The sequence below is a fragment of the Tursiops truncatus genome, chromosome 15 (assembly GCF_011762595.2).
Source record: "Tursiops truncatus isolate mTurTru1 chromosome 15, mTurTru1.mat.Y, whole genome shotgun sequence".
NCBI classification, from domain to species: domain Eukaryota; kingdom Metazoa; phylum Chordata; class Mammalia; order Artiodactyla; family Delphinidae; genus Tursiops; species Tursiops truncatus.
In genome coordinates, this window is record NC_047048.1 from 41,691,444 (window position 1) to 41,712,156 (window position 20,713).

The following is a 20,713-nucleotide window of genomic DNA, read 5'->3' on the forward strand; positions in this document are numbered from 1 at the left end:
TAAAAGAGTTAGATTAGGTGGTCTCCTTTTACAGGAAAGGGAACTGTTTAAAGAGGATATGAAATAACTTATTTCATGTAGGCAGGATACTTGAGGGTCCCTTCCAGCCCCAAACCCAGTTCAGTAACTGCAAAACCTTGCAGTTCACTTCACTTCATTCAGGCTTACCCAGTGATTGTAAGTTACATTTGGTTCGAGTGATTTAAGAGTACTTTTGATTAAAACCTTGCTCCTTTTCTACCTGCTGTGCCTTATTATAGACAATTATGAACCTTATTGATAATTATGAACCTTATTGTGGGAAATACAAAAAGGCTTTTAAGGTCTTGTGAATCCCATTTGGAGACCATCCTTCCTTTTAGTCGTGGACAAAGGGAAGGTCTTCCTGATCCTGGTTCTGTAGAAACCACTCACTTGCTGTGTGCTGAGTCTTTTGAGTAAAGTGAGTTTTCTGTCTGGGGTGCCTGAAAGCGTCATAACCCAGTGGAACTGGCCTTGGGGCATGGACCCTGCAGTATTAAGTGCTGTGGCCTCATAGGATGTTTGTCTTTTTGACATGTCCCTCACTCACCTAAGTTCAGCGTTCAAGGTTCTTGGTCCAAATATAAGCTCCCAGGATCTACTGTCTGTAATGAAAGGATTGTTTGGACATATTGCTTAACTTTTCCATTTTAGCATACTATTTTTGTAAGACTAACTGATTCAAAATAATGTACAGATTTACTTACGAATGTTTGGAACAGTATTATGTCACTATGAAATACCTGTTTTCAGGCGCCACGCGCTAAAATGAACCAGCAGCGTTCAAGGAGGTTCCGAGCATCCAAAGAAGGAATGGAAGCAGCAGTAGAGAAGCAGCGAGTCAAGGAAGAAATACTGGCAAAAGGTAAAGAACATGCACCTTGAGGTTGGACTTATCAGATGTACGCAGACGGGGGTGTAGGGGTGGAGACTTCTCCTTACAAATAGGTACGGTTTTAATTTAATCAGGACCCCAGGATAGCCAAGGGAAATTGACGTTCGCTGTTGAGGAAAAGTAGTTAATAGAATCATTTCTTCCATTAATAAGCTTGTTCATTTCCAAACTCTATAGTAAATGGGAAACTTGGGAATAAAAGGAGGGAATTCTGGTAGGGAGAGCAAATTGTCAACTTCTGTCAGGGCGAGTGCAGCCCTTCAGCTCACTTTATAGATCTGTAAACTAGAAACACATGAAGAGTGCTTCTTCCTTCCTTTTTCTCGGGGGGCTGCTAGGAAGCTACAGTTGTGTAAGCATTTTCCTCAAGTCAGTCTTGGTGGCATGCTTGCTGCTTCTCCCTAGAACTCAGGTCTGGATGAGGAGGCCTGGGATGATGGGACCATGTTTCCAGGCTTTCCCTGAGTCATGCACACTCTCACTTTGGGTTGAGGCAGCAGGCACCGAGGTAGTGAGGTGCCCAGGCCTCCCTCAGTTCAGGGAGGGGGTTGTGGGGTGGAATGTGGTCATCTTGGCAGTTCCTCAAAGCCCTGATGGGTCCAGAGGTGGGAGTTGGCTGAGTGTCATAGAGGAGGACGACCAGGGCCCTGACGCCCCGGGACCGCTTCTTCCAAGATGCCTGTGGGTGTGGTGCAGTGCAGGGCGGTGCTGGCAGGGTGGCTTGTTTGGTGTTTTGTTCCATGAGGCAAAATGATAGACCAGGAAAGCCACGATTATTGGTTCAGGATGTTGCATTTGGCAAGTGGAAAAAGAGACACAGTGTAGTTGGCTGAGGCTTATAATTACACTGCCTTTAATGTTATTTTAATTTGCTGGAAGTGTGCAAGTATGTGAGTGTTTTAGCTGCAGCTTGTAATTAATACTCTAAAACCTGTTTATATTTATAACAGGCTGTCTTTGCTTTTAGAGATGTCTTCTTTCTTGAAGATGTTATAAAATATATTTGTGTCTTGAGAAAAAGCTAATCAGTGATATAGAGGAAAAAATAGGATTTCTAAATCCCTCTAGGTGATATAAAGCTGTGATAAATTCAGTATTTTAACTTTGTTTTTCTAAGGCCCCTTCATCTTAAGAACTGTTAGTAGGATCAGAGCCCCTAACCTCTGTGTGTGTGTGTGTGTGTGTGTGTGTGTGTGTGTGTGTTCTGCTGCCAGGGGCATTAGGAAGAATGTCATAATTTTTGTATTTTTATGTAACAATATAGTATCTTTTGTGTACCATGTATTGTTTGACAGTCATGTTAAAGCTTACTTTAAATTTGAGGGGAGGAATCTTATTTTCTTCGGAAAGGGGGATCATTGTTCCTCAGGTGACAATACTTCTCCTTCTTTTGTATTTCAACTTATTGTTTTTGTTGTTCTGGCCTAATATCGAATAGTTACCTCACTGTTTATGGGTAGAACAAAGCATTGCCCCTTTTTCTCTAGGTGGCTTTCTTCCTCCAGAAGAAATAAAGGAAAGATTTGACAGCAACTGCATTACACCAGTAAGTAGTCTCATACTTTGCTAATTATTGCTAACTCTTAAATGATAGGTTAATTTATTTCCTTCTATCATTTTAGGGAACTGAGTTCATGGACAATCTTGCTAAATGCCTTCGCTATTACATAGCTGATCGTTTAAATAATGACCCAGGGTGGAAAAATTTGACAGTAAGTTTCATATTTTCGTACTTCAAAAAGATTAGGGTGGGGCTTCCCTGGTGGCGCAGTGGTTGAGAGTCCGCCTGCCGATGCAGGGGACATGGGTTTGTGCCCCGGTCCAGGAAGATCCCACATGCGCAGAGCGGCTGGGCCCGTGAGCCATGGCTGCTGAGCCTGCGCGTCCGGAGCCTGTGCTCCGCAATGGGAGAGGCCACAACAGTGAGAGGCCCATGTACCGCAAAAAAAAAAATAAAGATTAGGGTGACGATTTGAGGCTGTCCTTTGATACAACTGATACTATTTGTCCTTTTCCCCCCATAAAATACTGGTTGGCTGTTAGAGGAAGGAGAAGCTTCCAGGGTTATTAGAAATGGGGTGCCTTGCATGGTCCAGTTAGAGACAGCTGATTTTCTCTCAGTGCCAATTTTGTACTCTTACCATCACTGCGAAGCCATAAGATGGGACTCATGATTTAAAATACATATATATGAAAGTCATTTCTGTTATTAGAAATCAAAATACAGCAAGATTAAAGTCATGGGACTGCCTCTAAAGAAAATTCTCCTGAGAATTTAAGCAAAACTTTTATATAATAGAAATTATAATAAGCTTGTTTCCCTATTAATTAGATATGGTACATTATATTTAATGGATATCTCTTACTGATTACTCTCAGGGCTTATATTGTTCGATGCTGTATACTTGAGTAGCAGTGAGAAGAGTAGAAACTTGTGAACTGAATCTGTTTTTCTAATGGCTAAGTTTGACACAAACATTTCATTTTTTTCTATTCCAAGTAGTAAGTTAACCAATGAAATAATTTTGATGTTTAACACATGCACACCTAATTAAGAAAAATTTCTAATTAATAACACTGTCTTAATAGAATTATCCCAGTTTATTTTAAGACATTCAATTCTGTTGATTTTTGTGCTAGAAAACTGGGGGTGAGCTACAAATGTTAAAAACTGTTTTTTATAGGTTATTTTATCTGATGCTAGTGCTCCTGGTGAAGGGGAACATAAAATCATGGATTACATTAGAAGACAAAGAGGTAAAATTCACCTATAAATATTTGATTATATGTTCCATTTTAAAAAAGACAAGCCATTGTATAGAAAATATTTGGTAAAATGTGATATTCCTATAGTATAAAATATATTTACTTTGATATATATTTCCCTTCTCTCTAGCCCAGCCTAACCACGACCCAAACACTCATCATTGCTTATGTGGAGCAGATGGTAAGTTTCTTCTTTGGGATCTGAGTCTCTTGGATTAAACCATAGCAAGTTGATGGGTTTGTGTGTAGTAATGGATTATTTGTGGTTGCCTGGAAATTCTAAAATGCCTTGCTTATTTTATGTGTGAGGGGGAACTAGTATAGAGTTGTTGTTCAATCTGTGATTAACATTCACCTATCTAGAATTTTTGTTGTTGTTGTTACATTTTTTCAACTTTTTAATATGGCCGCACATATCTTTAAAATGGAATGTTTCCAAGTGTTGACTCCTGAGTGGTAGTTAGATTCTAGGCCCACATTTCTGTAGGAGATCTTGTTGGCCTCTAGGAAGTTTTAGGCTTTTTGGCTTTGCTGCCTCTGTGTGCTCATTTGGGCTTTTCTTTGCGTTGGTGTCTTGTGTCATGATAATGTCTTGCCTTTGGTTATGGGGTAAGGGTCTTCTAGGGTGCTCACTGTTTGCTGTTTCGTTGTTGTTGATTGATAGCTGATCTCATTATGCTCGGCCTTGCTACACATGAGCCCAACTTTACCATTATCAGAGAAGAATTCAAACCAAACAAACCCAAACCCTGTGGTCTTTGTAATCAGTTCGGACATGAGGTCAAAGACTGTGAAGGTTTGCCGAGAGAAAAGAAGGGAAAGGTAAGAACTTCGAGGTGGTAGTAGCCTCATTTAAAATTTCTTAATTTTATTTTTTATTGTGATAAAATATTGATATATATCAGTACAACAGAAAATACACCTTTTAAACCACGTTTAAATGTACAGTGCGATGGCATTAAGTATATTTAGGTTGCCTCATTTTAAAAATGGATAAAGAGAAGACAGTGGTTGATTAGATTTTTACCTACTTGCTCCGTTACCCCTCATAGAGATGTATCTTTCAAAGCTCTTTAAAGTAAACACAAATTAACAACCACACATGAACTCATCCTTTCTACTCCCCACTTTCCTAACACAGCTTATAATCTACATGAGGCTGAGGTCATATAGGTAATAATGCCCATTGCACTTGATTTGTTTGTAGAAGTTATTTGTCTCAAATGGTTATTCTTCTTAAAAGGAACTATAAATCAGGTATGTTAAACTTCTTGGTATTTTTTAACGGCATATGTATTTTATTTTATTTATTTAGTTAAAAAAATTATTTTATTTATTTATTTTTTGGCTGTGTCGGGTCTTAGTTGCGGCACACGGGATTTTTCTGTTGCGGCGCGGGCTCTTCGTTGCAGCACTTGGGCTTTTCTGTAGTTGTGGCATGTGGGCTCTGTGGTTTGCAGCATGCAGGCTCTCTAGTTGAGGCGTGCAGGCTCAGTTTCTCTGCGGCATGTGGGATCTTAGTTTCCCGCCCAGGGATTGAACCCGCGTCCCCCGCATTGGGAGGCAGATTCTTTACCACTGGACCACCAGGGAAGTCCCCTTGGTACTTTTAAGTTACTCCTAGTTTCTACATATTCTGGGTTCCCTTGATTATATCTATTCTCCTTTAAAGAGGTTTCTGTTTTAAGAATATGGTACCTCTTTAAAAGACATGTTGAGTGAAAAAAGCAGGTAAGAAATATTCACAGAGAAGGATGAGGCATATACATTAAAATGTTAATATTGGTTGGGTGAAGGTCAGGGTTTGGCAAACTGCAGCTCTCCAGATTTGGCGTGTGAGCTAAGAGGGTTTTTTTTCGTTTTTTCAAGACTTGTAAAAACAAAACAAAACAAAACATGAAAGAATATGCAGCAGAGACCATATACGTCCCGCTCCCCAGGCTAAAATATTTAGTGTCTGGCCCTTCACAAAAAACGTTGGCCAATCCCTGGTCTAGGTCTGATTGAGGTTATGGGTAATTTTTATTTTTAAAATGGTTTGGTGAGTTCTTTTTTATTTAATACTTGTAATATTAAAGTGAGTCTTGCTTTAGAAAAAGCCATAATGTTTGTGTGGGTGGAGAAAATTCCAGGGTTCAGAGTAGATGTGTTGAGTCTTCATCCCCTTTCTTGCAGCACGATGAACTGGCAGACAGTCTTCCTTGTGCAGAAGGAGAGTTTATCTTCCTTCGTCTCAGTGTTCTTCGTGAGGTATGTAGCAGTGACTCTTGGCATCGGGCCACTAAACGAGGGTGCCTTTTCATGGCTTTAATGGCAACGTTCCTTCTTGGTTGCAGTATTTGGAAAGAGAGCTCACCATGGCCAGCCTGCCATTCACATTTGATGTTGAGAGGAGCATTGATGACTGGGTCTTCATGTGCTTCTTTGTGGGAAATGACTTCCTTCCTCACCTGCCGTCCTTAGAGATTAGGTATGTATGTTTGTGTCGGTCTTCAAACTGTTGTTTTAGCCTTCTTGCCTTTACAGTGCACGCTGGTCCTAATACATAATGTTTGTTTCCTGGTGGCAGGGAAGGTGCAATTGACCGTTTGGTTAACATATACAAAAATGTGGTACACAAAACTGGGGTAAGTTCACTCTTGAATAATTTCAAAACAGAAGTATTTGCTTTTATAAGAAGATCATTTTACATGTATTTTATCACTTACAGGGTTACCTTACAGAAAGTGGTTATGTCAATCTGCAGAGAGTACAGATGATCATGTTAGCAGTTGGTGAAGTTGAGGATAGCATTTTTAAAAAGAGAAAGGATGATGAGGTAAAGTGTTTCTATTGCAGTAGCTAAATTGCTCCTGTCTCTAATAGGCTGTGATGATCCTGTGATTGTCCTTTTAACCTCTTTGAGTGCGCTGTTAAATCACTGTAGTGTATCAAACACCAATGTAATCACGAGTGGTCAGTGCTTTGATGATTTTATAAAGGCTGTGATGCTTGCTGTGTGGAACTATGTACTGCACCCTGTGTGAGTTGCATTGTAATTTCTTCTCTCAATCTTAATTAAGGTATAAATCCAAACACCTGTCTAATCAATAGGACATGAAATGAGGGTTCCAAAGCTAGAAGAATGCTGGAATTGAACTAGTGTGTTTTATAGGCACTGCTTATGCTCTGAACCTAGGAACTCTGTACTCTGGTGGCAGAGTATAGGGGGTCTGGGTGGGATTACATCAGTCAAGGCAGGTGGTTTCAGCTCTGTGTAAGAAATGTAGACATAAAAAAAGGAAATAAAGTCACAAAGCACCCGGGAATTAGTTACCTGTGATAGGGTGAGTGCTTAGGTGAGAAGTCCAGGTTTCTGGCTGGGGTAGTTGGGAGTTTGCTGGTGCCATTCACCAAGGTAGCAAGCCCCAGGGGTAGAGCAGGATGGGGTGGGGATAAGGTAGAAGTGAGTTTCGTTTTGGAGGTACTGAGTTTGAGGGGCCACAGGACACCTGAGAGGAGAAAAGTCCATGAACCAATTAGATGGATATATGTAGAGCGCAGGTCATAAGTCTTTTGAAAGGAGATTTGAGAACCATTGGCATGTGGGAGATGCCTCCCGTCATGAGTGTGAACTTGATGTCCCTGGAAGCTCACATAGCGTGAAGGTGCCTCCGTGAGGAGCCTTGAGGAGTGTGGACGTTTAAGGAGAAGGCGGGGCCGGGGGAGGACGTCCCTAGAGAGAGGAGAAGCCTTCCGTGCTGCCTGAGGTGTCAGAGCAGGACGGACAGGCCCCTAGTCTTCAGCCAGGGCTCGAGATGCCCTCGGGAGCTGAGGGCTGGAGGGGCAGCAGCCTGGAGGCAGAGTGGGCTGGAGGATGACCATGGGGAGTCGCCAGGGAGACCAGCAGTGGGTAAAATGAGCAGAGAGCAAGTGGAGGAGAGCGCTTAGAAACTGATTTTCTACAAGTCACATGGCTCTTGTGAGCAAATAGCAACATAATATCACTACCTTGTGTCACGATTTCCTAACAGATTAAAACATGTCATTGTCTCTGACAAGATTTTATGTTCTCTTCAGTTTTGTGTACTGTAGTTAGGGGCCTCTTCTTTAGAACTTTGGGTACCATTTTGTGTAACAGTGAGTGGACTGTAGGCATTCTTTCAAAGCCTTTGGTATTTGATAATCTTCACATGTAAAATTCAAATAACTAACTTTGGGATATCAAATGTCTACCAGAACAGCCGTTTTTAACTAAGTCTTCAACAATTACAGTGGCTCCACTCGAACTGCTGCCATTTTGCTTAAGGAATAAACTATATATACTGTGTACTACTTGGTGTAAAAATCTCATGTTAGACAAGTCCTTTGAGGTGGCTTTAGCAGATTCTGTACTATTAAATATTGATGGTATTTGGCATTAGAATTGGATGTATAGGATTTGATAGACTCCAAAGTGCTTCAGATTTAAGTATGTCATGTGGTTTCCAGCTGGCCTGGCAGAGAGGGCGTTTTACAGCTTTGGATCTTTTTTGGTGTCCTTGACATCATATGATGTCTGTTAGCATGGTTGGGCATTGGGGAAATTAATGAACCCTCGGAAATTCAATATAAAAGTATCTGGCTCACTTGGTGGGGAAGTGTCTGGGGAATTCAATATAAAAGTATCTAGGGAAGTGTGTCCACGGCTTTTGACAGATTTCGAGAGGAATTCATAGCACACAAAAAGATTAAAGATCAGTAAGGTCCGTCCAGGTGGACTTGTTCTGCTTACGCAGCCACCTCCCTTAAAAATAGCAAAGTAGATAGTAGAATAGGAATACATCAATATTTGTTATTAAAATTGAACAGTTAGGTCAGAAATGTATAGTTTTTATTTAATGAGTTTTGATGTTTGCCTTTCATCTTGCAAATGTTCATTTACTCAGCAAATATTTCTTGTTTACCGTGTGTCAGGTAGTATTCTGAGCGTTACTGATACAACAAAAAATGAAGCAAAAAAGCAGACGAAATTTCTGACCTCATGGAGCTAACATTCTTCAGGGGGAAATGGACAATCAGCACAAAAACGAAGTGTAGTGTGCAGGGTGTTAGAGAGTGCTGAGTGCCATGAAGGAAACTAAAGCAGGGCAGGAAGTGTCTGGGGAGGTTGCAACCCTAGAAAAGGTGGCTGGAGAAGGCCTCACTGACGGATGGCTTTGAGAAAAGACCTGAAGGATGTGAGGGAGTGAGCCAGGCAGATGTGTGCGGAAAGAGCATTTCAGACAGGGAACAGTCCGTGCAAAGGCTCTAGGGCAGGAGCATACGCAGGATGTTTAGAACAGCGAGGAGCCGGGAGCCACTGTGGTGGGAGCAGAGGAAGCAAAGGGAAGCGAGTAGAAGAGGTCAGAAAGACGATGGGTCTGGTAGAGCCCTCTAGGTCACTGACAGGACTTCAGCTTTCAGTCTGCATCATTGAAGCATAAAAGTGACAGATCTGACACGTACTGTAAAGCCATCACTGTGGCTGCTGTATGGAGGTAAAGGCAGAAGCAGTGAGCCCAGTTAAGAGGCTCCTTTGCAATAATCCAGGGGAGCCAGCACGGTGGCAGTGAAGGTGAGAATAGGTGGCTGGATTCTGAACGTGTTGAAGCAGGAACCAATGGGGGATGAAATCCTAGGTGTGAGAGAAGGAAAGGTGTCAAGAATGACTCTAAGGCATTTTTTCTGAGCAGATGAAAGACGGTCTGGTCTGAGCAGCTGTGATAAGACTGGGAGGTGCAGGGCTGGGGGTGGGGTTCTGTTTTGGACACGTCAAGCTTGAGACGTGAGGGTGGGGGTGTTGAGTTGGGAGAGGCTCTGGCTGGAGAGTCATGAGACGAGAGGATTCCTTCTGTGAGCGCAGGGAAGTGGGGAGGTCCAAGTATCGGGCCCGGAGGGGCGCCAGCGTTACAGGGACAGCATGGGGGCTGGGAGGCTGTTGAGTGAAGGCAGCAGCAGGAGTGAAAGAACCAGGTGAGTGTGGTGTCCTGGCAGCCCAGTGCAGAGGGCACCATTCCAGAAGGAGTCGTCGTGGTCAGATAAGAGACGTTTCCTTAACAACAGGGGCAAAGCTTCATCAGAGAAGTGGGTGGTGTTCACGTCTTAGGAGGTTTTCAGGAGTAGGTCCCCATGTATCCAGCATTCAGCCCCTCCTGCAGAAAGCACAAAGCTCACATCTCGTTAGGTGTCCTGTTGTGGGTGGAAGTGCTGCGAGTAGGGTGACAGTCAGTATAGTACCTGCCGTGGTCACCTTAGCTGTCGTTTCAGTGCCTGGACACTCAACAGAAATGCAGGCGTGGGAGGAGTGCTTTCTGGGGAAAGGGGGCCTTTGAGTGGCTCACCTGGGGGAGAGCAAGGTCAACCCTAAATCCTGTCTAGTTGAAACTATGGCTACATTTTGAAAATGAGTGGAGGGAAGAATCAAGGCAGACTGGACGCTTTCCTGTGAATTTAACTGGCCCAGAATAAACAGTATAGACATCTGAATTTTCTTCCTTCTTTCATTAGGTTGACTTGTTGCAATCTTGGTGGGTAGTGTTTGCATAGAGCCCCACTGCTCTCTTTACCCACTTGTGCCACACATGTGACAGCGCTAGAAACTGTCCAGCCCTTTTTAGGTAATAGAGGCCCATTATTAAATTGTCGTGTTGATTTTTAAAAATTGTCATCTTCATTATTAACTATCTTCAGCTACAACTTAAAGAATTGTTTTCTTACTTATGTGTATCTTCTCCATTATTGGCAGCCTGTTCACTCCAGGGAAAAACCAAGGGTCCTTGTCATGACTCTTGCATTCTTTCCTGAAATGATGTTAAAAACTACCTGAAAAAAAATTTGAGGAACATTTTAAATTGTATCTAAACTCAATTTAGAATGCTCTCTATCCATCTGCAGTTCTGATAAGCAGCACTTTGAACATACAGTCCATTGCCTGGTTTAATTATGTACCTAGGTTTCTGGGGTCTTCCTTTAAAACTTTAATTGTCTCCTGAATCATTCCTGGTAATGTTTAACTCTTACATTTTTGTGTAATTATTTGACAGAATATGTGGATTTTATACTTTTAGGACAGTTTTAGAAGACGACAGAAAGAAAAAAGAAAGAGAATGAAGGTGAGTTTTAGCTAATATCATAAGACTGGCAATGGTATCAGTTTACGATTTGGGAGGAAGATGTTCATTACAATAGCTCTTTATTCCTTACGGGCTGGGAGTTGGTTAGGGACGTGGCGCCCACCCAGCTGCCTTCCTGCCTGGTATTGATTTTAAAGAAGTCCTTTCTAAGCTCTCTGGAGTCTGAAGGGAAACACTTGATGGGCAGGAGGGGGCAGGTTGCATTTAGCTGTTGAAGAGGTTTTTTTTACGATAATCAGATACTGTTTTTGTAATAAAAGCAGTCAACCCTTTGTTTCCCCTTACAAGTCACTATACTCTGTCTATATCTTTGTCAGGTTAATCTTCCTAGAACAAGATACCCATAGCTTTGTTGTTTCTCTGCTCGGAAATCACCAGTGACCCCTTAGTCCCCTCAGAATCCAGTTCTCTCTCAGTCTGCCTTGCGGAGTGCACCGTGGCCTGGTTGAATTCTGGCCTCCAGCCCTTCCCCTGCTGTCCTCTAAATACACCATGTTGCTCCTGACCTAGAGCCTTGCCCCCCTTTGGCTGCTCCAGAAGATTCCTACTCCAAGCCCCGCACACCTTGTCTTCTCCACGGCCTCCCTTGCTGCCTCTGCTTGTGGTCCAGGTTGAGCAGTCCTTTCCTTTATCTCTGGTGAATGTTGTCTTCCTTCCTGGATTTTAAATTCATGGAGTTGAGGGACTGCCTCTTATTATCATATTTTATTGGATTTGAGCAATTTCAGGAACCTAGAAGGGAGAAGAGTAATTTATTGTTGCAGGTAGTTGCAAACCACTTAGATTGGGAGGAGCATATTTGGTTTCTACTTTATTTTTTTTCCTTTTTTTAATTAATTTAAAAAAATTGAGGTATATTTGATGTATAATATTATATAATCAGGTGATTAGAGTATATTATGTACAGTATAGTATATATAATAGTGATTCACACTTTTTAAAGGTTATATTCTATTTACAGTTATTATAAAATATTGGCCATATTCCCTGTGTTGTACATTATATCCTTGTAGCTTATTTATTTTATATATAATAGTTTGTACCATATATTATTATTTCCTTTCAGTCAATGTCTGTTTTTAAAACATCTGTTTATCAGTCAGCCACAACCGTCACCTAGTATAGCTATAGCTATAGTATAGCTGTAATTAATTGGCAATAAAGAGTTAAATTCTAGCAAGGTGAAGGGTAAATAAAAGCTGTATTTCCTGAGTAGAAGTTAAACTCTTGACTTACTTTTTTTTACCATTAAGGTAAATGTTATAGTTATTTATTATTTGTTATTTTTATTTGCCTAAAATTATGTCTTGAATGTGTTCAGAAATTGTAAGTAAACGTAGTAGAACAGCCTAATGAGACTTGAACAGTTCCACGGGGTGGAACTGCAAGTGACGGGCATTCTCAAACTCCACGTGTATATACCAGAACAGTGAATTATATGTACTTTTAGAGCAGAGTTACTATTACAAACGGTTGTTTACAGGGTAAGTTACCATTATATCAAAGTGTAGACAACCCTGTCATGTTAACAGAAATCCATTTCGTCTTTTAAGTGCTTACAGTGGGGACTCTTTCTATTGCCCTCTTTTCTTCCTGTCATCTAACTGTGTTGTGATTTAATTTTAATTTCTACATTCATTTATTTCCATGTATGTTAGAGAGATCAACCATCTTTCTCTCCTGGTGGAATATTAACCCCTCATGCCCTTGGTTCAAGAAACTCACCAGGATCTCAAGTAGCCCATAATCCGAGACAAGCAGCCTATGAAATGAGGATGCAGAATAACTCTGTAAGTGACTCACTTTTATGTAGCTTTGAAGGGTGGTGACTTATCAGATGCCCCTGTAGTTGTGTGTGAATTTGATCATTTAGCCTGGGGTGTTTTTATAGTTTTTCTCAATTTCTTTTGCCTTGAGAGATATTTTTAATTCTATTAAATTCTTTATCAATATGAAAATATCTAAATGATGTGAAAAGAAAGAAAATGCATGTAAATACAGTTGGCTAAGTGGCTGCAGTGTCTCTGTAATGCACATGGGCCACAGTGCTTCCCTCTTCCCCCAAAGGTACAGTGGTGATGGTGCTAGAAGCATGAGGGGACATCCAAATGTCTCACGTCTCTGGCGTGAGAGACAAGAGAGGATTTTGCTGCCTAATTTCCCCTTTCCTTCCAGGGATCAGTTATGGGCATTTTGCAGAATGGTATTCCTCAGTCTGTTAAATACAGATACTCCTTACTGACTAAGCTTCCCTCTCCAACTCAGTCATAGAATAGATCCGAGCATGTGTTTTAAGGTAGTTCTCACTACCGAACTCAGAATGGATTTGCCTCATGGTATCCCTCCTTATTTGAACTTTGTAATCCAAGCTGCGTGAGCAGATCATTTCAGCCAGCAAGGCTTTACTCTGTCCATTAGCTTCCTGTTGTATTGACAGAAGACCAAGAGCTCAGAGCACACGGCAAGACAGCAAGCAGGGGTGAGGGAATAGACCATGAACTAACACACACATACAGCAGATAAAGCTATTGCTTATTTCAGGCTAGTAGGCATGAGAGAGAGAGAGTTTTGTAAAGGGAGAAAAGATACTATGTAAACTTTTACTATGATAGATGCAAGGAAATTGCATAAGTTTGGATATTTAAGTTTTATTTTTCTATTAGTTATCCTATTGATGATAAAATCCCTTTTTATAGGGCAATCCTGTATGTGGAATTTTTGCCATATCAAGAGACTGATTGAATTTATATTCCCATAAATTCACAATTAGAAGTTTTAGGACCTTAGATTTGGAATTTGAGAAATGAGGTTTTGCATCTCCCAAGAGAAGAAGCCTGCCTTTTTGTTGTGTTTTTTTTGTTCTGTTTGAGTTTTGTTTTCTTTTTTTAATTTTTATTTTATACTGGAGTATAGTTGATTAACAGTGTTCTCGGACTTCCCTGGTGGCGCAGTGGTTAAGAATCCACCTACCAATGCAGGGGACACGGGTTCGAGCCCTGGTCCGGGAAGATCCCATATGCCGCGGAGCAACTAAGCCCGTGCGCCACAATGGCTGAGCCTGTGCTCTAGAGCCCCTGAGCCACAACTATGGAGCCCATGTGCTACAACTACTGAAGCCCATGTACCTAGAGCCCGTGCTCCACAACAAGAGAAGCCACCGCAATGAGAAGCCCACTCACTGCAACAAAGAGTGGCCCCTGCTCGACGCAACCAGAGAAAACCCGCATGCAGCAATGAATACCCAATGCAGCCAAAATAAATTAGTTAAAAAACAAAACAAAACAAAAAAAAACAATGTTCTGTTAGTTTCAGGTGTACAGCAAAATGATTCACTTATATATAGTTGGCCATAAAGTTCCTTTGGTTTTTAAGTAAAAATAAAAGCACATTTTTAATTTCCACCAAGAACTTTATTGAGCAACGTATTCACCGTTTTGTTCCACTACCTTCTGCCATTTTTCAGGCAACTTTATAATTCCATCTTCCCAAAACTTTTTATCTTTTTGAGCAAAGAACTGTTCCAGGTGCCTTTTACAGCCTTCCAGGGAATTGAAATTTTTTCCATTAAGAGAATTTTGTAAAGACCAAAATAAATGGAAATCCACAGGTGCAATGTCTGAAGAGAGCAGATGACTCAGAACTTCCCAGCCAAGTTGTAATAGTTTTTGCCTGGTCATCAAAGAAACATGCGGTCTTGCGTTATCCTGATGGAAGATTATGCGTTTCCTGTCTTTTCCGGATGCTTTTCGTCGAGTGCTGCTTTCATTTGATCTAATTGGGAGCAGTATATGTTGGAATTAATCGTTTGATTTTCCGGAAGGAGCTCGTAATAGAGGACTCCCTTCCAATCCCACCACATACACAACATCACCTTCTTTGGAGGAAGACTGGCCTTTGGTGTGGTTGGTGGTGGTTCATTTCACTTGCGCCACAATCTCTTCCGTTCCACATTATTGTACAGTGTCCACTTTTCATCACCCATCACGATTTGTTTTAAAAACGGAACGTTTTCCTCACGTTTCAGTAGAGAATCACATGTGGAAATACAGTCAAGAAGGTTTTTTTCACTTAATTTATGTGGAACCCAAACATCAAAGCGATTCACATACCCAAGCTGGTGCAAATGATTTTCAACGCTTGATTTGGATATTTTGAGTATGTCAGCTATCTCCCGTGTGGTATAACATTGACTGTTCTCAGTTAATGTCTCGATTTGATCTCTGTCAACTTCAACTGGTCTACCCGACTGTGGAGCATCGTCCAGCGAGAAATCTCCAGCATGAAACTTCGCAAACCACTTTTGACACATTCGATCAGTCACGGCACCTTCTCCATACGCTGCACAAATCTTTTTTTGCGTTTCAGTTGTGTTTTTACCTTTCTTGAAATAATAAAGCATAATATGCCAAAAATGTTGCTTTTTTCTTCCATCTTCAATATTAAAATGGCTACACAAAAATTCACCAATCTTGATGTTTTTTTTAAAATGCACACTGATGTGACAGCTGTCACAATACAATCTAAGAAAATTGTTTCAGACTTCCCTGGTGGTCCAGTGGTTAAGAATCTGCTTGCCAGTGCAGGGGACACGGGTTCGATCCCTGGTCCAGGAAGATCCCACATGCTGCGGGGCAGCTAAGCCTGTGCGCCACAACTACTGATCCCATGCTCTAGAGCCCACAAGGTGCAACTACTGAGCTCATGTGCCACAACCGTTGAAGACCACATGCTCTGGGGCCCGCGTGCTGCAACTACTGAAGCCCGCGCGCCTGGAGCCTGTGCTCCGTAACAAGAGAAGCCACTGCGATGAGAAGCCCACGCACCGCAAAGAAGAGTAGCCCCCCACCCCCCCCCCCCGCTCACCTCAACTAGAGAAAGCTGCGTGCAGCAACAAAGACCCAACGTAGCCATAAAAAAGAAAAGAAAATTGTTTCAAATGAAGTTAAAGACAACTGAGCGCTACTAGAGCCATCTTAATGGAAAAAGACCAACAAACGTTTTGGCCAGACGTATACATGTACATGTATCTATTTTTGATTTTTTTTTCTTATACAGAGTGAGATGTGGAAGGTCAGTGAAAGGGATTGCAGTGAGACACTTGAGTAGAACAGAAAAAGCTGATGTCCATCATTTAAGATCATAGTGACCACAGTCCCCACAGAGTGGAACTGAAAGTGACTGGCATTCTCAAACACCATATTGATGATATGATAGAATGCTTTTTTCTTAATGTCAGGGAGGCAGTAGGTTTAAACTTTGTCACCTGTGATTGCCCTGAGAAGGATTGCAGTATTACAGTCCGGCTCCACAGAACCAGATCCACTGTTGATTAGTAACGTCTCCCAGGGGAGTGAGAGTGGGGAGGTTGGTGTTTACGTTGCTTATTTGATCCTGTATTAATTCCTCTTGACAGTGTATTTCTTTTGGAGTCTTTGCAAAGAGGGATTTTCATCTAGAATGTTCTGAATTTAAAGTAATCATGAAGGCATATTACCAGTTCAGTTAAAGAGGGCCTTTAAAGTTATGGAGTTTTGCTCTTTTGGTGTGTTTTTGTTTATTTTTGTTTATTGATTTTTTTGAGCTGTTTGGGCGTGTTAGTCTGCAGTACTTGACCAATGTCTGCTGACGGTGAACATTGACAGTGTTTTATCAGACGGCTTCTGTTTCTTCATAAATATGTGTTTTTAATTTTTGCATTCTGAAGTATGGTTTCATTATATCTGCAGCCATTCTCAATTAACAGAATATGATTACAAAACAGCATTTAAAAAAAATTTTTATGACTAGTTATGAATCTGGTATGTTTAGGAAGGAATCCTTTTGTTGGTAGAGGGAGAGGAGAAAAGAGCAGTGGGGGGGGTTAGCATTAAAGAGCAGACACCCGCCTTTCGTGTTTTCCTTGAAGGTATATTATTTTTGTTATCTAAAGATGGAATTTATATTTTGTCAATTTGGGAAAGTTTGCTTTTTACCCAACTTCCCTTCATAATTTAATCCAAATGGATCAGTGTGGGGTTTAAAAATAAAAGTGATGACTTAGTGAGTCAGGTGTGCTATTGATCTTCCACATGTGGTGTTTCGTTTAATCCCTGCAGTAATCTGTTAAGATAGAGAACAGTAGCATCTCCATTTCAAGTTGAGGCTGACAGGTTAAATAAATTGCCCAAGGCCATACACGGAGAAAGGCTGGTTTGGTATTTCAAACCCGGGTCTGTCTGACTGAAAATACCCATCTCATTTTCCCAGTGCAACAGTGCCTTCCTGGATTTATTTTTTTACTGGGTTTTGTGAGGGGTTTTGGACAGTATTGGCCATACGATATCATGAGTAAAATTGATACTATACGTTTTTAAAAGGAAAGTGTTATAAGCTCTATGTGAAATATAATTTTGCTTTGTTGTAACAAACTTTCTTAGCCTGTGGTATGAACTGCCTTTATGCTAATTATAGTATCAACAAAATAGCCTCCTGAGCTCTCAATTTAAAAAATTCAATTTACTCAAAATATCTAATATATTGTGAATAATAGAACAAAACCTTTACTATGAAAACCTTTTTTGCCACTTGTGTTTTTGGTCATTTAACATAAAACTAAAGTTGCAGAAGACTTTAATTTTTTAGTTAAAATTAAAATACTGTAGGGTGTGCCTATCTTCGTTGAGTTAAGTACAAAGGGAAGAGATAATACTGAATTTAAAGTGGTATCCAAGTCTTTGAAATACTAATAAGATGTGCATTTTTCTAAGATGACCAATAGATTTTTATTTGTACATTGAATTTTAAAATAGTGTATGTAAAATAATTTAACAGTTATCTGGCAGAGCCTTATTACTAAACTGTTGCTTTCCAGAGTGGTTATACTAGGTTGAACACATACCATTTAACTTTATTTTCACCCGCTTGACTATTTTATGTATTACTAATTTATTTATTTATCTTTTTCCCCCTTTACCGTTTTGCTGTTTGATTGGTGGAAAGTGATCGTGAATTCATAAGATCAGCGAATCACCAAAGAAAATAAATATTTAAGTATTAATTTTTTAAATTTATAAAATTAAATTTTTCTTTTTTCTTCTGAAGCAGTTTTTACCCTAAGAATGTTCAGATTCTTTTGAGTTTAAGCATAGGAAGCTTGGTACCATATTACTCTTTTTTGGGGAAGTGCAATAGGCCAAGATCAGTCTTTGTGCTTTCTAAATACGTTTACTAATATCTATTTAACAGCCTTAAAAAATGTATTACCGTGAAGCATGGTGGTAGTAGCAGTTGGATGTAACTTCTTATGTGAAATGAATAATTAAGTCCTTCCTCTCTAATGTCATAATTGCCTGCAGAGTCCTTCAGTGTCTCCTAATGCGAGTTTCACTTCTGATGGCTCCCCATCTCCGAGAGGAGGAATTAAGCGAAAAGTGGAAGACAGTGACAGTGAACCTGAGCCAGAGGATAACGTCAGGTGAAGCCATTTTTTGGTAGCACTTTGTTAGCAAATTGCTGAAATAGAGGCGGTCTAATTAATGCTATTAACTCAGAGCAGCAGTGCCTTCAGATGCTTGCCTGTGATCTTTTTATCCACAAGTAATTAATGTGGAGGGTTAGAATAGTCAGTAAATTCCAGTGAGATGTGTAAGCTATAGCTGTTAAACCTAAGTATCTAGATTAGTATGCAGGTTTTCGTCCTCCAAGCCACTTTTCCCTCTGAGAGCGGGTGCTAGATGGGCTGGGCATGAGGTGTTTAGCTCTGACTGTGTGATCTGAAGGTCACTGCGTGGAGATTACATTTTCAAGCTGCTTAACCCAGAAAGTTCAGTTACACTTGGATACTTGATATGGTTTGCTTTAATCTTCTTAGTTGAAAAGTTTCTTCCTCAAGATGAAATATGTAGAACTTATTTGGTTAAGAAATAAATATGTATATTTTTAAAAAAACACAGACTTGTATATGCATAGTTATATTTCATGACAGAGAAGTTTCCCTGTAGCTGTATACTTAACATTTATTTTATTTTTTAAAAAATTTATTTATTTTTGGCTGCGTTGGGTCTTCGTTGCTGCACGTGGGCTTTCTCTAGTTGTGGTGAGTGGGGGCTACTCTTCGTTGCGGTGTGCAGGCTTCTCACTGAGGTGGCTTCTCTTTGTTGCAGAGCACGGGCTCTAGGCCCATGGGCTTCAGTAGTTGTGGCACACAGGCTTCAGTAGTTGTGGCTCGTGGGCTCTAGAGCTCAGGCTCAGCAGTTGGGGCACATGGGCTTAGTTGCTCCATGGCATGTGGGATCTTCCCGGACCAGGGCTCGAACCCGAGTCCCCTGCATTGGCAGGTGGATTCTTAACCACTGTGCCACCAGGGAAGTCCCATACTTAACATTTATAATGGGAAACTTTGATTCTTTAATTTGTCCAGAAGTTGGAGATCATCATATAATAAGATTAACAGCCTCTCCTGTAATTAAATCTAGGTTTCAATCCTGGGCTCCAAGTGCAAAAGGCCAACAGTCTTAATAAATGTAACTCATTAAGAATTTAGCAAAAATGATATAGTTCAGAGTTAAGTAAACAATGGTGGTCCATATCTCGTGCTTCTTATATAGGATGTGGGTGGTGTGTTTATAATTAGAAATGTTCTGTGATGTTAGATTCTAATATCTGTGATGACTGGTCATCGAACATTTACCTGACCTGAGTTTTTATCCTCTGCTTCTATAACAGTGGATTTCCTCTTAGAGTATCTTTTGTTTTACTCTGAGGTCATCATGATCAATACTAGCTTAATAGTAAACTTGATTTATTTAGTACTTTATTATTTAATTCAGGTGCTGGGGATAATCAAGGTAGAAATGCTTCTCAAGAAATGCTTGGGATTCTTAGCATTTATTTTGTTCATATTTTCTGTAAAATGGTGATAATCCACATCATGGATAGAGGATAGTTCTCCTGATTGATGTTCTGTGAATCCTTTGTGTATGCGGGAAATTAAAATTGGTAATATGTGCGGGTTTCCCCCAGTATCCGAAAGTGGATGGGGCCTATGAAATCTTTCAGAGCCGAAACGGCGTAAAGAAGGAGTTACCTTAGGTCACGTCTTGCTGCACAAAATAAATGGAGATAAAGCCCAGATGCTCACAGACACAGCTCACAGCTCTGGCGGCAGATGCTAAGGCGCTGAGTGTGATTCCTGGGGAAGGGGCTGGCGGGGCCACTCCTTCTGGGGTGCACGCTGAAAACAAACGTGCTAAACGAGATTCCCATTTTCTGCCTTTTTTTTTTTTTAAGCGAAATCTCTGCATTTCTTTCTATTAGAGAAAACAGGTATTAATGAGAGTCTTTTGTAAAAGCAAAGTGGTGTAAAGTGAACTTTTGAAAAGCAGGGCATACCTGTATTCTGAAACATGACTGCAGTTAATTTGTAAGCTCTGGCACATGGTAGAAAATGGCCTTACTGTAGAATCATCTTGGTGTTCTTGATCTGTGCTAATTAAAAAAATTTTTTTTTGGCTTCTTTGTGTTCCTTTAAGAAGATGTTTTCATCTCTTGGAGAATGAGAAATGAGTACTTTGTGGTTCTTCACATTGTATTTTCCAGTGATTAATGATAACTTAGTGAATTAATTGACCTGCTTCTAAGTTTTACCAGAATATACATACATACATACATACGTGTGTACATGTGCATGCGTGTCCTTCCCTTCAACTCTTAGCTCAAAGAGGCCCAAGCATAGGGAGAGTAGGTTAGTTATACATATAATTTCTGCCTGGTTTCTAGATTATTCTTTTATAAATCACTTTTTACCTTTAAAAGAATTACCCATGCAAGTCTTTTTTTTTTTAAGTAATTTAATTGACTTTCTCTGTATAGTTTAAATATATTTTAACAAACTGAGGAACTTGAACTATATAAAAATATC

At 40.4% G+C, this 20,713-nt stretch overlaps 1 protein-coding gene across 1 annotated transcript in view; it reads left to right on the forward strand.

The window, feature by feature from the left end:
• The window catches only part of XRN2 (5'-3' exoribonuclease 2), an 80,017-nt gene that overhangs the window by 19,246 nt on the left and 40,058 nt on the right, over positions 1-20,713 (forward strand). Inside the window, exons 4-16 of the mRNA XM_019927554.3 lie at positions 775-886; positions 2,404-2,462; positions 2,539-2,628; positions 3,601-3,673; positions 3,813-3,863; positions 4,347-4,504; positions 5,858-5,932; positions 6,019-6,152; positions 6,252-6,309; positions 6,393-6,500; positions 10,750-10,794; positions 12,474-12,605; positions 18,150-18,268. Of these exons, the coding sequence (XP_019783113.1) occupies positions 775-886; positions 2,404-2,462; positions 2,539-2,628; positions 3,601-3,673; positions 3,813-3,863; positions 4,347-4,504; positions 5,858-5,932; positions 6,019-6,152; positions 6,252-6,309; positions 6,393-6,500; positions 10,750-10,794; positions 12,474-12,605; positions 18,150-18,268 (1,214 nt within the window). The remainder of the gene's footprint in view (positions 1-774; positions 887-2,403; positions 2,463-2,538; positions 2,629-3,600; positions 3,674-3,812; positions 3,864-4,346; positions 4,505-5,857; positions 5,933-6,018; positions 6,153-6,251; positions 6,310-6,392; positions 6,501-10,749; positions 10,795-12,473; positions 12,606-18,149; positions 18,269-20,713) is intronic.